Raw genomic sequence first — 13,401 nt, 5'->3', positions numbered from 1 at the left:
CTTGTGAACGAATTCACCAAGTCTTTGTGAGAGGAAGGGGAAGGAAACATATTTATGGGATAATCCACTTTATGACAGGCTTGTTCTGAACTCTCTGTACATGTCATTAAACCCTCACAAAAATCCCAAGAGGCAACAAACACTCTCTAGTTAACTGAAGTGTAAACTAAGGCTTCAAGAGAGTAAAAACCTCCCTGAAGTCACCTGCTTGTGCAGATTCAAACCGAGGCTTGCATGCTCTTACAACTTTTCACTGTCCTGTATCCTTGCTAGGTTTCTAAAGAAACCAGAAGACGCGGAATATAACCGCATATAGTATGGCAGGAGAAAACTGTAAAAGCTTCTATTTTATCATGTATTTGCCTTGGTAATCTATCTTTCAAAATATATGTTAATGCAGGCACTGTCTTTTGAATTGCTAAGCTTAGAATAATGCCAAGTCCACACAGGAACTGGCTGCTGCAGAGGCGAGTGACCAGGCTGCATGAGTCTGGGTTTCAGTGGGTTGGAAACTGCCCCAGTGAACACTCAAGCAACACATATTCTACCATACATATATAGCAGGACAATGCCTTTCTGGCAGGTGGCTAAAGTCCAGAACAGTCAAGCAAGACAAATGCTCCACGGGAAAGAAAGTACAACCAGAAGGGTTCTGCGGAAAAAATCCAGCCAGGATAGGTCTAAGCTCTGAGCTGGCTCCATTCAGGTCGTTTTGAGTTTAGAAGCCAGAACTTCAATGTTTTCTTTCCCCTATAAACCTGTGGCCAAGCTTCCCAGAAAGAATGATCCTTTTTCTCTTGTTCACCTCAGGGATAAAGCTCCACACTGCCAAAGAGGACGCTTTTGTTTTGCAGGTACAGAGCAAAGGAGAAGCCGAATATATACTTCAAACTCTGTAACAACAAGAATTCACTGATAAGAAACTTCTCCGCTCCGGAAATCTTAAGCAAAGGGCACAGATGGCCTCCCTCACACGCTGCCACACTACCCCTCGGTGTACCCCTGCCACACTCACAAGAGCACAGCCCTCCAGTGTGGTATGGGTTTGGTTTGGTCCTTCCTTTCTGCAGCTGCCTCTGAGCTTCATGGCGTACTTCAATTAGTCCCTTCAGAAAGCCTGCAGAGCTGTGCAGTGATCATTACCTTCTAAAGAGTGTGAGAGAGAGCCTCAGCCAGAAGTGGCGGCCCAGCAGCAGCAGTGAGCGTCACGGCCATGTGTTTGGTGAGTGATTTATCTCACATAACAACCCATTTAGTGAGGGCCTGGGGGAGGCCCTTATCCAGAGAAGAAACTCTCGGTGCCTTCTAGGAAAAGGAGGCTGAGGCAATCTGGCAGGGGACAGCAAGTGTGGCTCCCATTTCTCTTCCCCCGTGGCAAATTCTACTCAAGAATCCAACAGAAGGAGTGCTGAGGGAACAGAGTAGCAACAGAAAAGGCGACGTGCACCAGGAGGACACGGCGGAATATGTCCTTTGTGAGTGAGTGAATGCTTGTGTGTACAGGAGTGGAGTGTGGGGTGTTGAAGTAAAATGACACTCTCTCTCAAAGAGCACAGTCTCTGCGAAGTACTGACTAGAAATAAATAACTTTATTATCTGCCATCAGGGAAGAAATAAAGCAGTCTGCTCCTTGAATGCATAAATGTAAATTGCTCGAAGAGCACAGTTGATACAGAGTCTTACTGGGTTGTGAAATATTAAGCTACTAGAAGAAAAGATAGGGTAAGAGAGATGCACGTTCAGTCAGCAAAGAAAGGGTGGCTTGCCCTTGCTGTGAAGGTAATGTCATGTCTGAGTTTTCACAAAAGATTTGGATCCTAATGACACCTGAAAAGAATAAAAGAGAGACAAAGGGCACTGCCTAAGGAGATACGAGGGGAGGGTATGTCAGCCCTTTGGGTGATTGCACACGACTAACATGACAGGCGTTGTCCACCCCAGATGGGAAGTAACCACTGTGAGAATTCCATCAAGATTTTCCTTTGTCTGGAATTCCCTTCACTCAGGCTGTGCAAGGATACATTTTTAAGCTACTTTTAAGCTACTCTACTCTTCTATCCTGTGGTTGGTAGAAATGAGGAACAGGGAGAGGGCAGTGCTGGGTCTGCCGTAACAGAGGGGTCAAATCTACAAATTTTGTGTTCACGTCTCAATTAGAGACTAAAACACCTAGATGGGTTCAAGGTCCTATCCACAACACAAGGGAAAGGAAGGCACATGACCTCCATGCAGGACTTCTGAGCTCCAGGAAGAATTATCAGGACACAGAACACACAAGACTTACCCGCAAGCAAGAATGTGATAAGGCAAGTTTCCTTTGGCAAATACAGCTTGAGACGAGAACCACTGAAGACATATTCCACCACAGCTTCCGAACGACCTGCCCGCTGAAGGAAGGGCAGAAACTGCTTTGCTTTTTGGGTATCCTGGTGGATAAAAGAAAAGAATCGTTAGAAAAAAGTAATAGAATCTGAGCAAATGATTCTTTCTCTCTGTTCTAGGGCAAAAAGTCTGGCAGACCACAGGAAGCTCGTCGGCAAATAACCCTAGAAGATCAGACTATTCTGAAACTATGACATAGGCAAGATACCCATGTGATGTCGACAGAAGAAATATAGTTAATCAGAGGCTTCCAGAACATTCCGTGTGCTTTCCTCGATTCTGTTCCTATGCACTCAACGGATATACAAGTTAGGAAAGTGCTTTTAAATGAAAATGTCACTCCTCACAGGATGGAAAAAAGGGCTTTTCTCCCTTCAACATAAATTGAGGGGAGAAGACCAATACTAACGTTCCTTGGAGGTTAATTTAACCTTTAATTATCATTAAAAAAAAAAAAAAAAAGTGACTCCCAGGCTGTGTTACCAAAAGCCCCTTCCCAAGAAACTCAAAGTAGTTCGCCTTTAATCTTCAGTAGGTTATGTTGATTCAGAGCTCACTGTTTTTGAACGTGAAGAGTGCAGCCTTCTTTGGGTGCCTGTACAGCAAGCCTTATTCTACAAGCTTTTCAGGGGTGAGCTGGGACCTGGGCACACTGTTCCTGTTCCCAGCCTGGGAAATCTCTAACAGTAGGACATGTTCATGGGGACCTGTATCACATCAAGTCAGCATGAATAATTATAGAAACAAGAAAAACACACAAAACTGCATAGCACTTTAAAACTTTTTTCACGCGCAAAACACAAAGTGCACGCACTCTACCGTCAAGAGTAGTCAAGAGTAACCAAATCACGGACATTTTGAACCTCAGAGCTATCAGCTACAGAACTCAGTTTTCATTCTCTCTCAAGCTAATTAGACAAATGATAGAGTAAGCAAGAATCAAAACATCACACTGCATGTGCTGGGGGAATAGTCCGCGGATGTCAGAATTTCCAAGGTTTTCAGCCCAGCCAGCAGAACTGGCAACTCCTTCTGAGGACAGCAAGCTCTGCACACTTTCCTGACTCCTGAGACACAAGCAGTCTGCACTCGCCAAGCTCTTCCTTTCTAACTCTGCTCCTAGCAACAGAGCTATTGTATCTAAATTAATGCACATTAGATAATGAAAATTTAACAAGCCATCAAGTATTTGAGAGCTTTCACAGCAGCCAAAGGGGGCTCCTCTCATTCAGAAGCAGTGAGGTAGGCTGCGATGAAAACAATATTTATAGTAATGAGATTCATCCTTCCCTTCAAACAGATTCTCAGAGAAAAGGAGAGACAGTCATCATTCTCGGTGTCTCTAATGGCACACTGGTAAAAGGTAAAGTAACAATGAGCTTTAGTGGGCTGGGAACTCCCCCAGTGAACACTTAAGCAACACATATTCTACTATACATATACAGCGGGACAATGCCTTTCGGGCAGTTGGCGGAAGTCCAGAACAGTCAAGCAAGACAAATGCTCCATGAGAAAGAAAGCACTACCTGATTAAAATCCTTTTGCCACACTAGTCTAAATCTGGGACATTATTCATGAGCTGAGCCAGTAAGTCAACAACAATTATCAAATTGATTATCGCAAATCACGAGGCAACTTAATGTCTCTGAAGAGAGGGCCTTTCCCCTCATAACTGCAGTCATCTATATTTTTCAGAAACAGACTTTTGCTCATTGTCTTATGGATGTATTTATCTGGAGGGAAAGAAAGGTGCTTATAGGAATAACAGCAACACACACACACACACACACACACACACACACACACACAGATATTAATACAAAAAGAAAGTTGGAGCAGACTCTCACCCTATTTTGCTAGAGGATTACCTACTTTATCAAGAGAGATAATTTCTCAGACTGGGAACCAAGGAGAAACAAAAGGTACCTGACTATCAGCCATGTAATAAAACAAAATACATGTTCCTGACTCCTCTTAAGTTTCAATCTACAATTTAAGTCCTAATCCAGAGACAACATATGGGAAGATGGCAAAGAGAATGTGACATGCCACTGATTATGACAAAGATTAGAAGTGAAAGCCAAAGACGACAACTGAAGGCATGAAAACAAATTTTAAAAGCCTACCACAACTGTCCGTATTTACTTCCAGAGGCCAAACTGCAAGACAAGACACGGAGCTCCCTTATCCTCTTGAGGCAAGTGTTCCAAAGGCTTGAAGATGATATGCCTATGAACCACCCGTTAAGGGAAAAGATGGAAATTTTATTCAAGTTCATAGATTTTTAAGAATAAAAAATCCTTATAAAGTCAATTAAACTGAATGTAAGAGGATGTCAGCTCTTTCAAATCCCCATCCCAGGCAGACAATGGTGTCTGTCTTTCCTTGTCATCTCGACTGCTTCCTTTGCTTGGCATGTTCCTTTTCAATACAAAAATTCTTAAAAACCTGAAAATTTGTTTCAGTGGCTCAAATGAAAAGACTGGTAAGTCAGATTGACAAGTTCCCTCAGGTGATGTAGCCATAAACCATTCCCTGCTAATTTAGCTATGGGATTTTAGAAGTTCTGACTGTTATCACCATAAAATTGACTGAACGTGGCTGAACTCTGGCTTTCCAAAGGGCCCATGCAAGTACGTACAGCCATGTGCTTTTCAGTCTTTCACACTCCTTTCTAAGGTTTCAACACTAGGTAAGTAAGAGAAACTAGATTATGAGGAACAGTAAAATAAAGAGCAGTTTAGGTCCCACTGAGGAGTTGAAGATGCCAGGTGGACCCTAAGGACAGTAAAGTGAGAAAGTTCAAATGACACCATTAACATGACATTTGATAGTCTCCAATAATCCTGAAGGAAGACCTAGTGAGATTTAGTGAAACCAAAGGTTTCTTTATAACATTGTACTCCAAAATGTATTGTTAAATTTAAAAATTATAGGCCTCAGATTTAAAGAGATAACAACGTTCAGACTTCTGGCACAGAAGGCTCGTTTCGAGGTAAGAATATTCGGTATTAAATACTTCTGTTTTGAAGTCTGGTTGCAGAGACTCTCATCCTCAGGTTTTCCATGTTGTGACTCACGTACACGAGGCCTGGGAATCTACTTGCCATAGTTACCTGGCCTGACACTGGCTCAAGGCTTTGAGAATCCAAGCAGATAAATTAGCTATAGTTTTCTGTACCAATATTCCCCTCCACTGGTGTAAATAATCAAGAAGCAACTGTACTTCTGAGCAGGTGAGTCTTTTTTTGTTGCACTGCTAGTTTCCACATTACCTGTGCTCCAAAACAAAACATACATAAGCATTTTCCTGTAATCCTAGAAAAGCTAATTTTAGGTTGCATTAGCTACATTTAACTCGCTATCGTGGATGGCATCTCTTTAAGGAATGTTTCTGCCTCCTCAATAAACCTTGAAATTGAGAAAGTAATGATGCAACAAATGTGCCTGGGGTGACTTCATTTCAAAGGATGTTGATATCTATACCTCCAACTTATAGGAATGGGGTTTAGAATGACCCCAAAGAAAGGCAGGATGACCCTGAGGGAGAGGGAAAGGTTATAAAGACACCATCATTATATACTCCTAGGCTGTCCTCACTTCCGGCCCGTTAGGCTAAACCTCTTCCAAATGCAGGCACATATGTCAATGCCTGTAAGAAACTCCCTTCAGCAGTTAGACTGCAACTGGTCTCTACAAAGTACCTGCGCTGTGTAAGCAAACACATTTAAGATCATTTAGTACAATGAATTATCAAGTTTGGGAGAGCGGGCAGGCTGGGGGCAGAAGAGGGCAGGGGCAAGGCAGGGGCAAGGCAGAGGCATGGCAGGCATAGGATAGCTCCACGGTACACTACTCAGACACCCGTGGCCTCTGCATCCTAGAAGAGCACAATTTACATAGATCAAAGTTCTGTGAATTCTGGAACAGGCTTGAGGCTGTCAGATTGTACTAGAAGTTTAGCAAAGTGAATTCTAGGATTTTTCCACTGAAAATATCCACAGAGTAGGCATTAACAGTAACAGTTACTGGCGAGAAGCAAACATCCCAACACACAAAACAGTGCAGGGAAATGGGAATCAGAGTAAACCTATTAGTTAACCATTAATCAGGATTATCGTGAGCAGGTCTCAAAAGGGAACTGCTAATTGGTTTTCATCATCGCAGTCGCTCTTAGATTAACATCACAGCAAAAAGAACTAAAAACAAACACGTGTAGAGCTTATTAGAGTACCGAGGGGGTGCTCCACTAGCGGTTGAGCAACTCAATTTGAAAGAAGCCCACCAACCTGACCCAAGCTGCCTGGCTTTCGCCCCCTCCAGCAAAGGAGGACCCTGCGGGCCCTGACCCGAGGCTAAAGGGCCCCAGAGCACAATGCTGTTTGGGTGCAACCAATCATAACACTGAAGTGGCAGAATCTGTGTATACAAAAGAACAGGTAACAGATACGGAGGGGAAAAAAGAACGGGGAGATCAGAATAGCTAAGGACAGGACCCAAACACACTCACGTTTTAAGGCATATTGTGACAACTCATCGCCATAGTTACAGAACTTTTCAGGGCTCCTCACACCAGGAGGATTTTTCCTGCAGCTGTGTGGAAGACAAAAAAGTAGTACATTCCCTACTAGAAGGGCAAGAAAGTCACCCATCACTCCACACTCTTCCTCTTTCTCACAACCTGGGCTCTATGGCCCCAGTTGACGTTTCAATTCACAGAATGAGGCTATGGTTCTCCGTGAGGAAGCAGCTGTGCGTACAGAGCGATAATCTCTAGATAAAAATGGGGCCCCGGGGGAGATACTTGGGAGTGCCATCCAGCTCCAACATTACAACAAAGCACTTAAAAATTTGCAACCAACCTTCCCTGGTTGGTTATTGATGTTTCTTGGTGAGGTGTGTATGAGGGAACCGGGGGCAGAAACATCAGTGAGGTGCAAGTTTAACAGGAATGAAGTGAACATAGCAGAGAACCTAGAGAAAAACACTTTGACTACAACACAAAATTATAAGGAAACAAGAAAAAAAAAGGCGCTAGAGCCAGGCCATCAATAATCTTTCATTAAGTGCTGTCTGTAGTTTATAGTTTCTCACACTATTTACCTCCTTGGCACTAAACCTCACTCAGGCCTCCAACATGGCAGAGCGCGGGAGAAACAATGTCTTGTGCTCTGGGCTCCACTCCTGGGAGCATGAAGCAAGAGGACAACTGCAAGAGCACTGAGCTGGAAGACAGCTTTGAGCTCAGGAGGCTGGCGCTCCAATGGGTGGCACCCTCAACAGAGAACACAACCTTCCGTTTTCCTCCCTGACTTTACCCCTCTACCAATTATTACGTTAGGACGACCCGGCTAAGCAAAGCTTCCAAACTTGCAAACCAAGGACAGATCAAAGGGCAGAAGGAACTTCTCAAACTGTACAAAAGCCGCAGAGCATGTCAGCCCAAGTGTGGCTTCGTGTCCCAAATATGGAGGAAAAGATATTTCTCTGCAATCAGACTTGAAACTTTAAGGATGTGCCTGTCGCCCTCAGGAACCCTGCAAAGGACAGGTGTCCATAAATATTTCTATTTGCTTGGTCTTGTCTACCACCTATTTTTTTTCCCAAAAGGTCCAATACTGATAAAAGAAAGCAGCTCTTGGTGATGTGCTTGGTGATGAGAAGACACTGCCTGTGCTTAGAAGAAAAATGGGCAAAGCAGCATTCTGATGGACAATCATGGCAGCCTAACTAAGAAAAAAGTCGAGTCGCATTACAGAAATAGATTAGGGAGCCCCAGAATATTGTCTGGACTTCATCCGTAATCACCTCAAACTGGAAATAGCTTTTAAGCTCCCTCAACAGGGGATGGAGAAACCAGCTGCAGCCCACTCACACAACGGAATGCTACTCTGCAGTAACAAGGATGTAGGCAACAACATGGACGGATCTCAAACGCATGATTCCCTTTATGTGACACGTCACGAAGTTTAGCTGTAAGGACAGAAAGTAGATCAGTGGCCACCAGGGACTAGGGGAAGGGCTAGAGGTTGACTCCCAGGGGCCAGAAGATTTTTCTGGGATGATGCAATAGTTCCATTGTCTTGACTATGGTGATGATTACATGTATTCATTGGTTCTCAAAATGTACATGTTTATCAAAACTCATAGAATTAGATATTACAAATGATACATTTTAGGTATATAAATTATACCCAAATTTTAAAAATGAAAAAATTGGCCTAGACTATGAAATATTTTAATTTTTAACTTAAGAAAACTTTTTTCCCTCGTCAACGAATTTGTAAGTAGCTCAGGGTAACCAGTTCAAAATGAAACACTTGTTATGCTTCAGATAAACTACTTTATCTAACTATTCAATGAATTAAAGTATTTTTAAAAATTCAAGCAGAAAACAGTTTAGATGAGATAAATCATGGGGTTACAGGAAGGAAAAAAAAGTCTTATCGGTCTCCCAAAAGCAGCATAAGAAAGTATTAATTCTTGGGTAATGGCTAAAGGAAAGCCTGAGGTCATCCTCAATTGGCTATACAGAGGAAATGTTTTGTTCAAATAAAGTACTACTAAGTACATATCTCCATTGACATTTTTTTCCTACCCTGAAATAAAATCATGTGATATGGCTTACTGTGAATAAAATAATATCCAATTCTCTATCAAATGAGAATTCTATACTGGCTCAGAGATTATTCTTTTATTGAATGACTTTCAATTTCCCAAATTTAACCAGCTAAAATTATACTGTGATAACCATTCAATTTAACCTTTAGAAATGAAGTCATTGCCTTTTAGTGGAAAAATCTGCATTTTTATCATCAATAGAAAATACAACGCCCTTGGCTTATTCTACAGGACTTTTTTCTTTTATGGACTGTAAGTTTAGCATAGAAAGAGCAGATGGTGGGAGAAGTAACTATTTACCTAATTAGAATAAACTATCAACAACCCAAGGTTGCTTTTATATGACCTTCAATCCACTTTCTCTAACTTGGATGAGGTGTGGAGCCCATGGAGGCGGCGTGCCAAGGAACGTCCTTTCTCAAGTCTGCCGGTCCACAGAACTATCTCAAACTTATGATTTGGAATTTGTGAGGTCCAGAAAAGTTTCTAAAATAAACCCCACCTTCTTTCCCCCATCCCGAACACCCGAACAACCCCTTTTCCCACTTCTCCATATTCTAACTTCCCAACAAATTATTACGATTTTTCTTAAATCGATATTCAGTGTTCATTAAGACTTTGTTACATTACAGCCCCCCTCCCCCCCCCCCCCCCCCCGAATGCTCCCCTCCTTCCTCCTGCTGACTTCTGCAAGGTGGCCTGTGGGGCCTGTGGCACAATGGATGTCCTGGGTCTTCTCTTCACCAAGACCCTGGAAATTCCCTTCACATCCTATCCTGGGTTGTATTTTCTAGATCCACAACTTCCTCTTTCTTGGTTTACTTCCTTTCTATTAAAATAATAATAATAATAAAAATTGTATTTCATAAAAATGTCTTCACTCTCTGAGGTCAGGTAAGTAAATATAGTATTGCTTTTGAAACACTATTCTCTTCATAAGTACTCTGAGTCAACAGATAAATTCCTTTCATTATCCATCAGCATAGTAATAAGGTATCTAGAGGAGCTTAACACACTGGAAGACTTATCTTCCAATTATTTTCAGGTTAAATATTTCTCAAAAAAACATGTTATTTATCCAAATTGTAGACATCTAATTTGTAATAAATAAAGTATTAAATTGATTTAAAAATATAAAGGTGCCATTTCTATTTTAAACTGGTAAAAATAAGCACAACCAATGATAACAGAAAAAGACCATTTACGTTAAAAAAACACTGTGCTGTTACTTTTCTAAGAATGAAGTGATGACTCTTTTTATAGGAAAACCACAGTAGACATCCTGAACATTTTTGGAAAAAGGACATGCAACTGATCTAAAAACACGGCTTACACATGGTTAGTGACAATGAGAATCTAGAACAAAGCACACCAACCAGTCTACTGTTCTGGATGTCAATTATAAGACCACGACTAAAAACAAAACTAACAGGGGCATCTGGGTGGCTCAATCGGTTAAGTGTCCGACTTTGGCTCAGCTCATGATCTTATAGTCTGTGAGTTGGAGCCCTGCATCGGGCTCTTTGCTGACAGCCTGGAGCCTGCTTCAGATTCTGTGTCTCCCTCTCTCTCCGCCCCTCCCTTGCTCACATGTGGTCTCTCTCTGTCACAAAGAATAAACATTGAAAGAAAATGACTAACAGGTTTGAAATGTATTTTTCTTTAAAAGTTTCAGATCAATTTTTGTCACTTCCAAAGTCTCTATAGGCAAGAGGTAAGAATTTATTACAGAAGCAGAAAATGGCTCGAGAGATAATTACAATACTATGTGCAGAGTAAAGAATTTAAAAGACAGTCTAATGAAGCACAGGTTTCATTTCATGGGCAAATCAAGAACTCAGGGGTAAGGAAATTAATGGCATGCTAAACTCTACCCCACCTGAGATAAGAACTTCAGAAAAAAATAGGGGAAAGAAAAAAATCAGCAACTTGTGACATAAAATTTAAAATCAAAAGAAATATTATAAAAAACTAGAGGACTAAAATTGAACATTTCTGCCTGGAGACATACCAATTTAGATCCAGTGAATCTTAAAGTTTTTTTATTAGGTCTAATTTGTTTTCTTGAAGCCCACATTTTAAAAGAGTTAACAAAAATAGATAATTTTTAAATGTGGAAGAGAAAGTTCTAGTTTTTGAGACACAGAGAGAAATGGCAACTAATTTGTTTATTAGTTGTTTGTAAAAGTTTATTATTTTTTGAAATGTTTGTTTATCCTGAGTGAGAGAGGCAGAGAAAGGGAGAGAGAGAATCCCAAGGAGGCTCAGCGCTCTGTGCAGAGCCTGAAGCGGGCCTTGATCTCAAAAACCGTGACATCATCACCTGAGCCGAAATCAAGAGTTAGACACTCAACTGACTGTGCATTCAGGTGCCCTAGTAAACATTTATTAATAATTAAGACAGGTGATCAGTGTTTTGAAGAAGAATGTATCAAACCAAAAACCTATCATTTTACTCAAAAAAGATTTACAGATGCTGATGTTTAAAAAAAAACTATACGCTCTCCTTTTGCTTAAGCTTCTAATTGATGGGATTGTTCTAAGAAAATAATTACAGACTATAAATTAGCTAAAGGAATCAAATGTTTATGAAAGGAAAAAACAATCCAAATAAACTAAATATCCAAGAATCTTAAGCTGATTAAATATAGTGTATCAAGAAGACATAACACCAGGTAGACACTATAAGCATGGTTCAAGGGGCACCTGGGTGGCTCAGTCAGTCAAATGTCCTACTTTGGCTCAGGTCATGATCTGCAGTTCATGAGCTCGAGTCCCACTCTGGGCTCACTTCTGTCAGTGTAGAGCCTGCTTCAGATCCTCCACCCTCCTCTCTCTGACCCTCCCCTGCTAGCACTCTCCCCAAAATAAATAAATAAATTAATTAAAAATATGTTCAAAAAGACATTCATTTGGAAAAATATAATTTACTGGAAAAAGTAATTAAGCACCTACTATGTGCCAGGCACTGTTCAAGGCACTAAAGTTTCTCTCCTAAAAATAGCTTACATCATTTAAAAAAGGGGCAAAGTGGGCAGAAAAAAAAAATTTTAGGGGCCCCTGGGTGGCTCAGTTGGTTAAGCATAGAACTTCAGCTCAGGTGATGATCTCATGGTTGGTGAGTTCAAGCCCTGCTTAGGACTCTGTGCAGACAACTGAGAGCCTGGGGTCTGCTTCGGATTCTGTGTCTCCCCCTCTCTCTCTGACCTTCCCCTGCTTGCACACACATTCTCTCTCAAAAGTAAATACGCATTTTAAAAAATTAAAAAAAAACTACGAATAAAACAAAAATTTTTAACATAAACCCACATTTTGGTAAATAGATGTATTTTTATTGAAATTTTTCAATTTTTAGAGTAGTGGTACAGGTCATTTTCTTCTTTTGGCTTATTTATATTTGCTGCATTTAATTTTTTTTTTAACATTTATTTATTATTGAGAGACAGAGAGAGACAGAGCGTGAGCAGGGGAGCGGCAGAGAGACAGGGAGACACAGAATCTGAAGCAGGTTCCAGGCTCTGAGCGGTCAGCACAGAGCCCGACACAGGGTTTGAACTCACAAACTGCGAGATCATGACCTGAGCCGAAGTCAGACACTTAACCTACTGAGCCACCCAGGCACCCCAATATATTTGCTGCATTTAAAGCCAAAAATTTTGACACATAATTTGTGGTATAAAAATGTGTAAGTTTTTGTTTTCAAAAGAAAATAAATTAACATTCAGTGCTGATTGTGAGTTTATCTGGGCAGAGCTGAATCAGATCAGATAACTGTCTCTCCAGTTTTTGAGCCAAATTCAACATTTTTCTCAAGTGATAAAAGGCTTAAGTCATAATGAAACTACTCTTTTAGAAAAGGGTAGTTAGAAACATAGTGTTTTGGGGCACCTGGGTTGCTTAATCGGTTAAGCATCCAACTTCGGCTCAGGCCATGATCTTGCGGTTCGTGAGTTCAAGCCCTGCATCAGGCTGTGTGCTGAAAGCTCGGATTCTGGAGCCTACTTCGGATTGTGTCTTCCTCTCTCTCTGCCTCTCCCCCACTCATGCTCTGTCTCTCTGTCTCTCTTACAAATAAATAAACATTAAGGAAAAAAAAATTAAAAAAAAAAAAAAAAGAAATGTAGTGTTTTGAGTGTACTGAAGAATTCTAATACTTCCCAAAGAAAATTACAGATTTAACCCTGCCTAACCTAGTGACTATGCAATCCTGGTATGACGTAATCACATGTGGATGTTGTATCAGGATTCTAGAAGTAAGACTCTGAGGATCAAACCTACCAATGGAAACGAGGTACCCCAGAACACATGGGTGATGGCAGAGAATTCAAAGAGTTTTGATCAAGATACCCAAAGAAATTTGGAGGACCTCACACTGTCCTGTCTTTCTCTATGAGAGCA

The 13,401-nt window shown here is 41.1% G+C and overlaps 1 protein-coding gene across 2 annotated transcripts in view; it reads right to left on the bottom strand.

Moving 5' to 3' along the window:
- The window catches only part of SND1 (staphylococcal nuclease and tudor domain containing 1), a 422,256-nt gene that overhangs the window by 147,388 nt on the left and 261,467 nt on the right, over positions 1-13,401 (bottom strand). For both annotated transcript variants that reach the window (XM_011280535.4, XM_023250533.2), the window contains one exon: positions 2,285-2,426. In XM_011280535.4, coding sequence (XP_011278837.1) covers positions 2,285-2,426 — 142 coding nt within the window. The remainder of the gene's footprint in view (positions 1-2,284; positions 2,427-13,401) is intronic.

This window comes from Felis catus, chromosome A2 (genome assembly GCF_018350175.1).
Source record: "Felis catus isolate Fca126 chromosome A2, F.catus_Fca126_mat1.0, whole genome shotgun sequence".
Classification (NCBI taxonomy): domain Eukaryota; kingdom Metazoa; phylum Chordata; class Mammalia; order Carnivora; family Felidae; genus Felis; species Felis catus.
The sequence above is the reverse complement of the archived record's forward strand: the minus strand, read 5'-3'. Positions and strand labels throughout refer to the sequence as shown.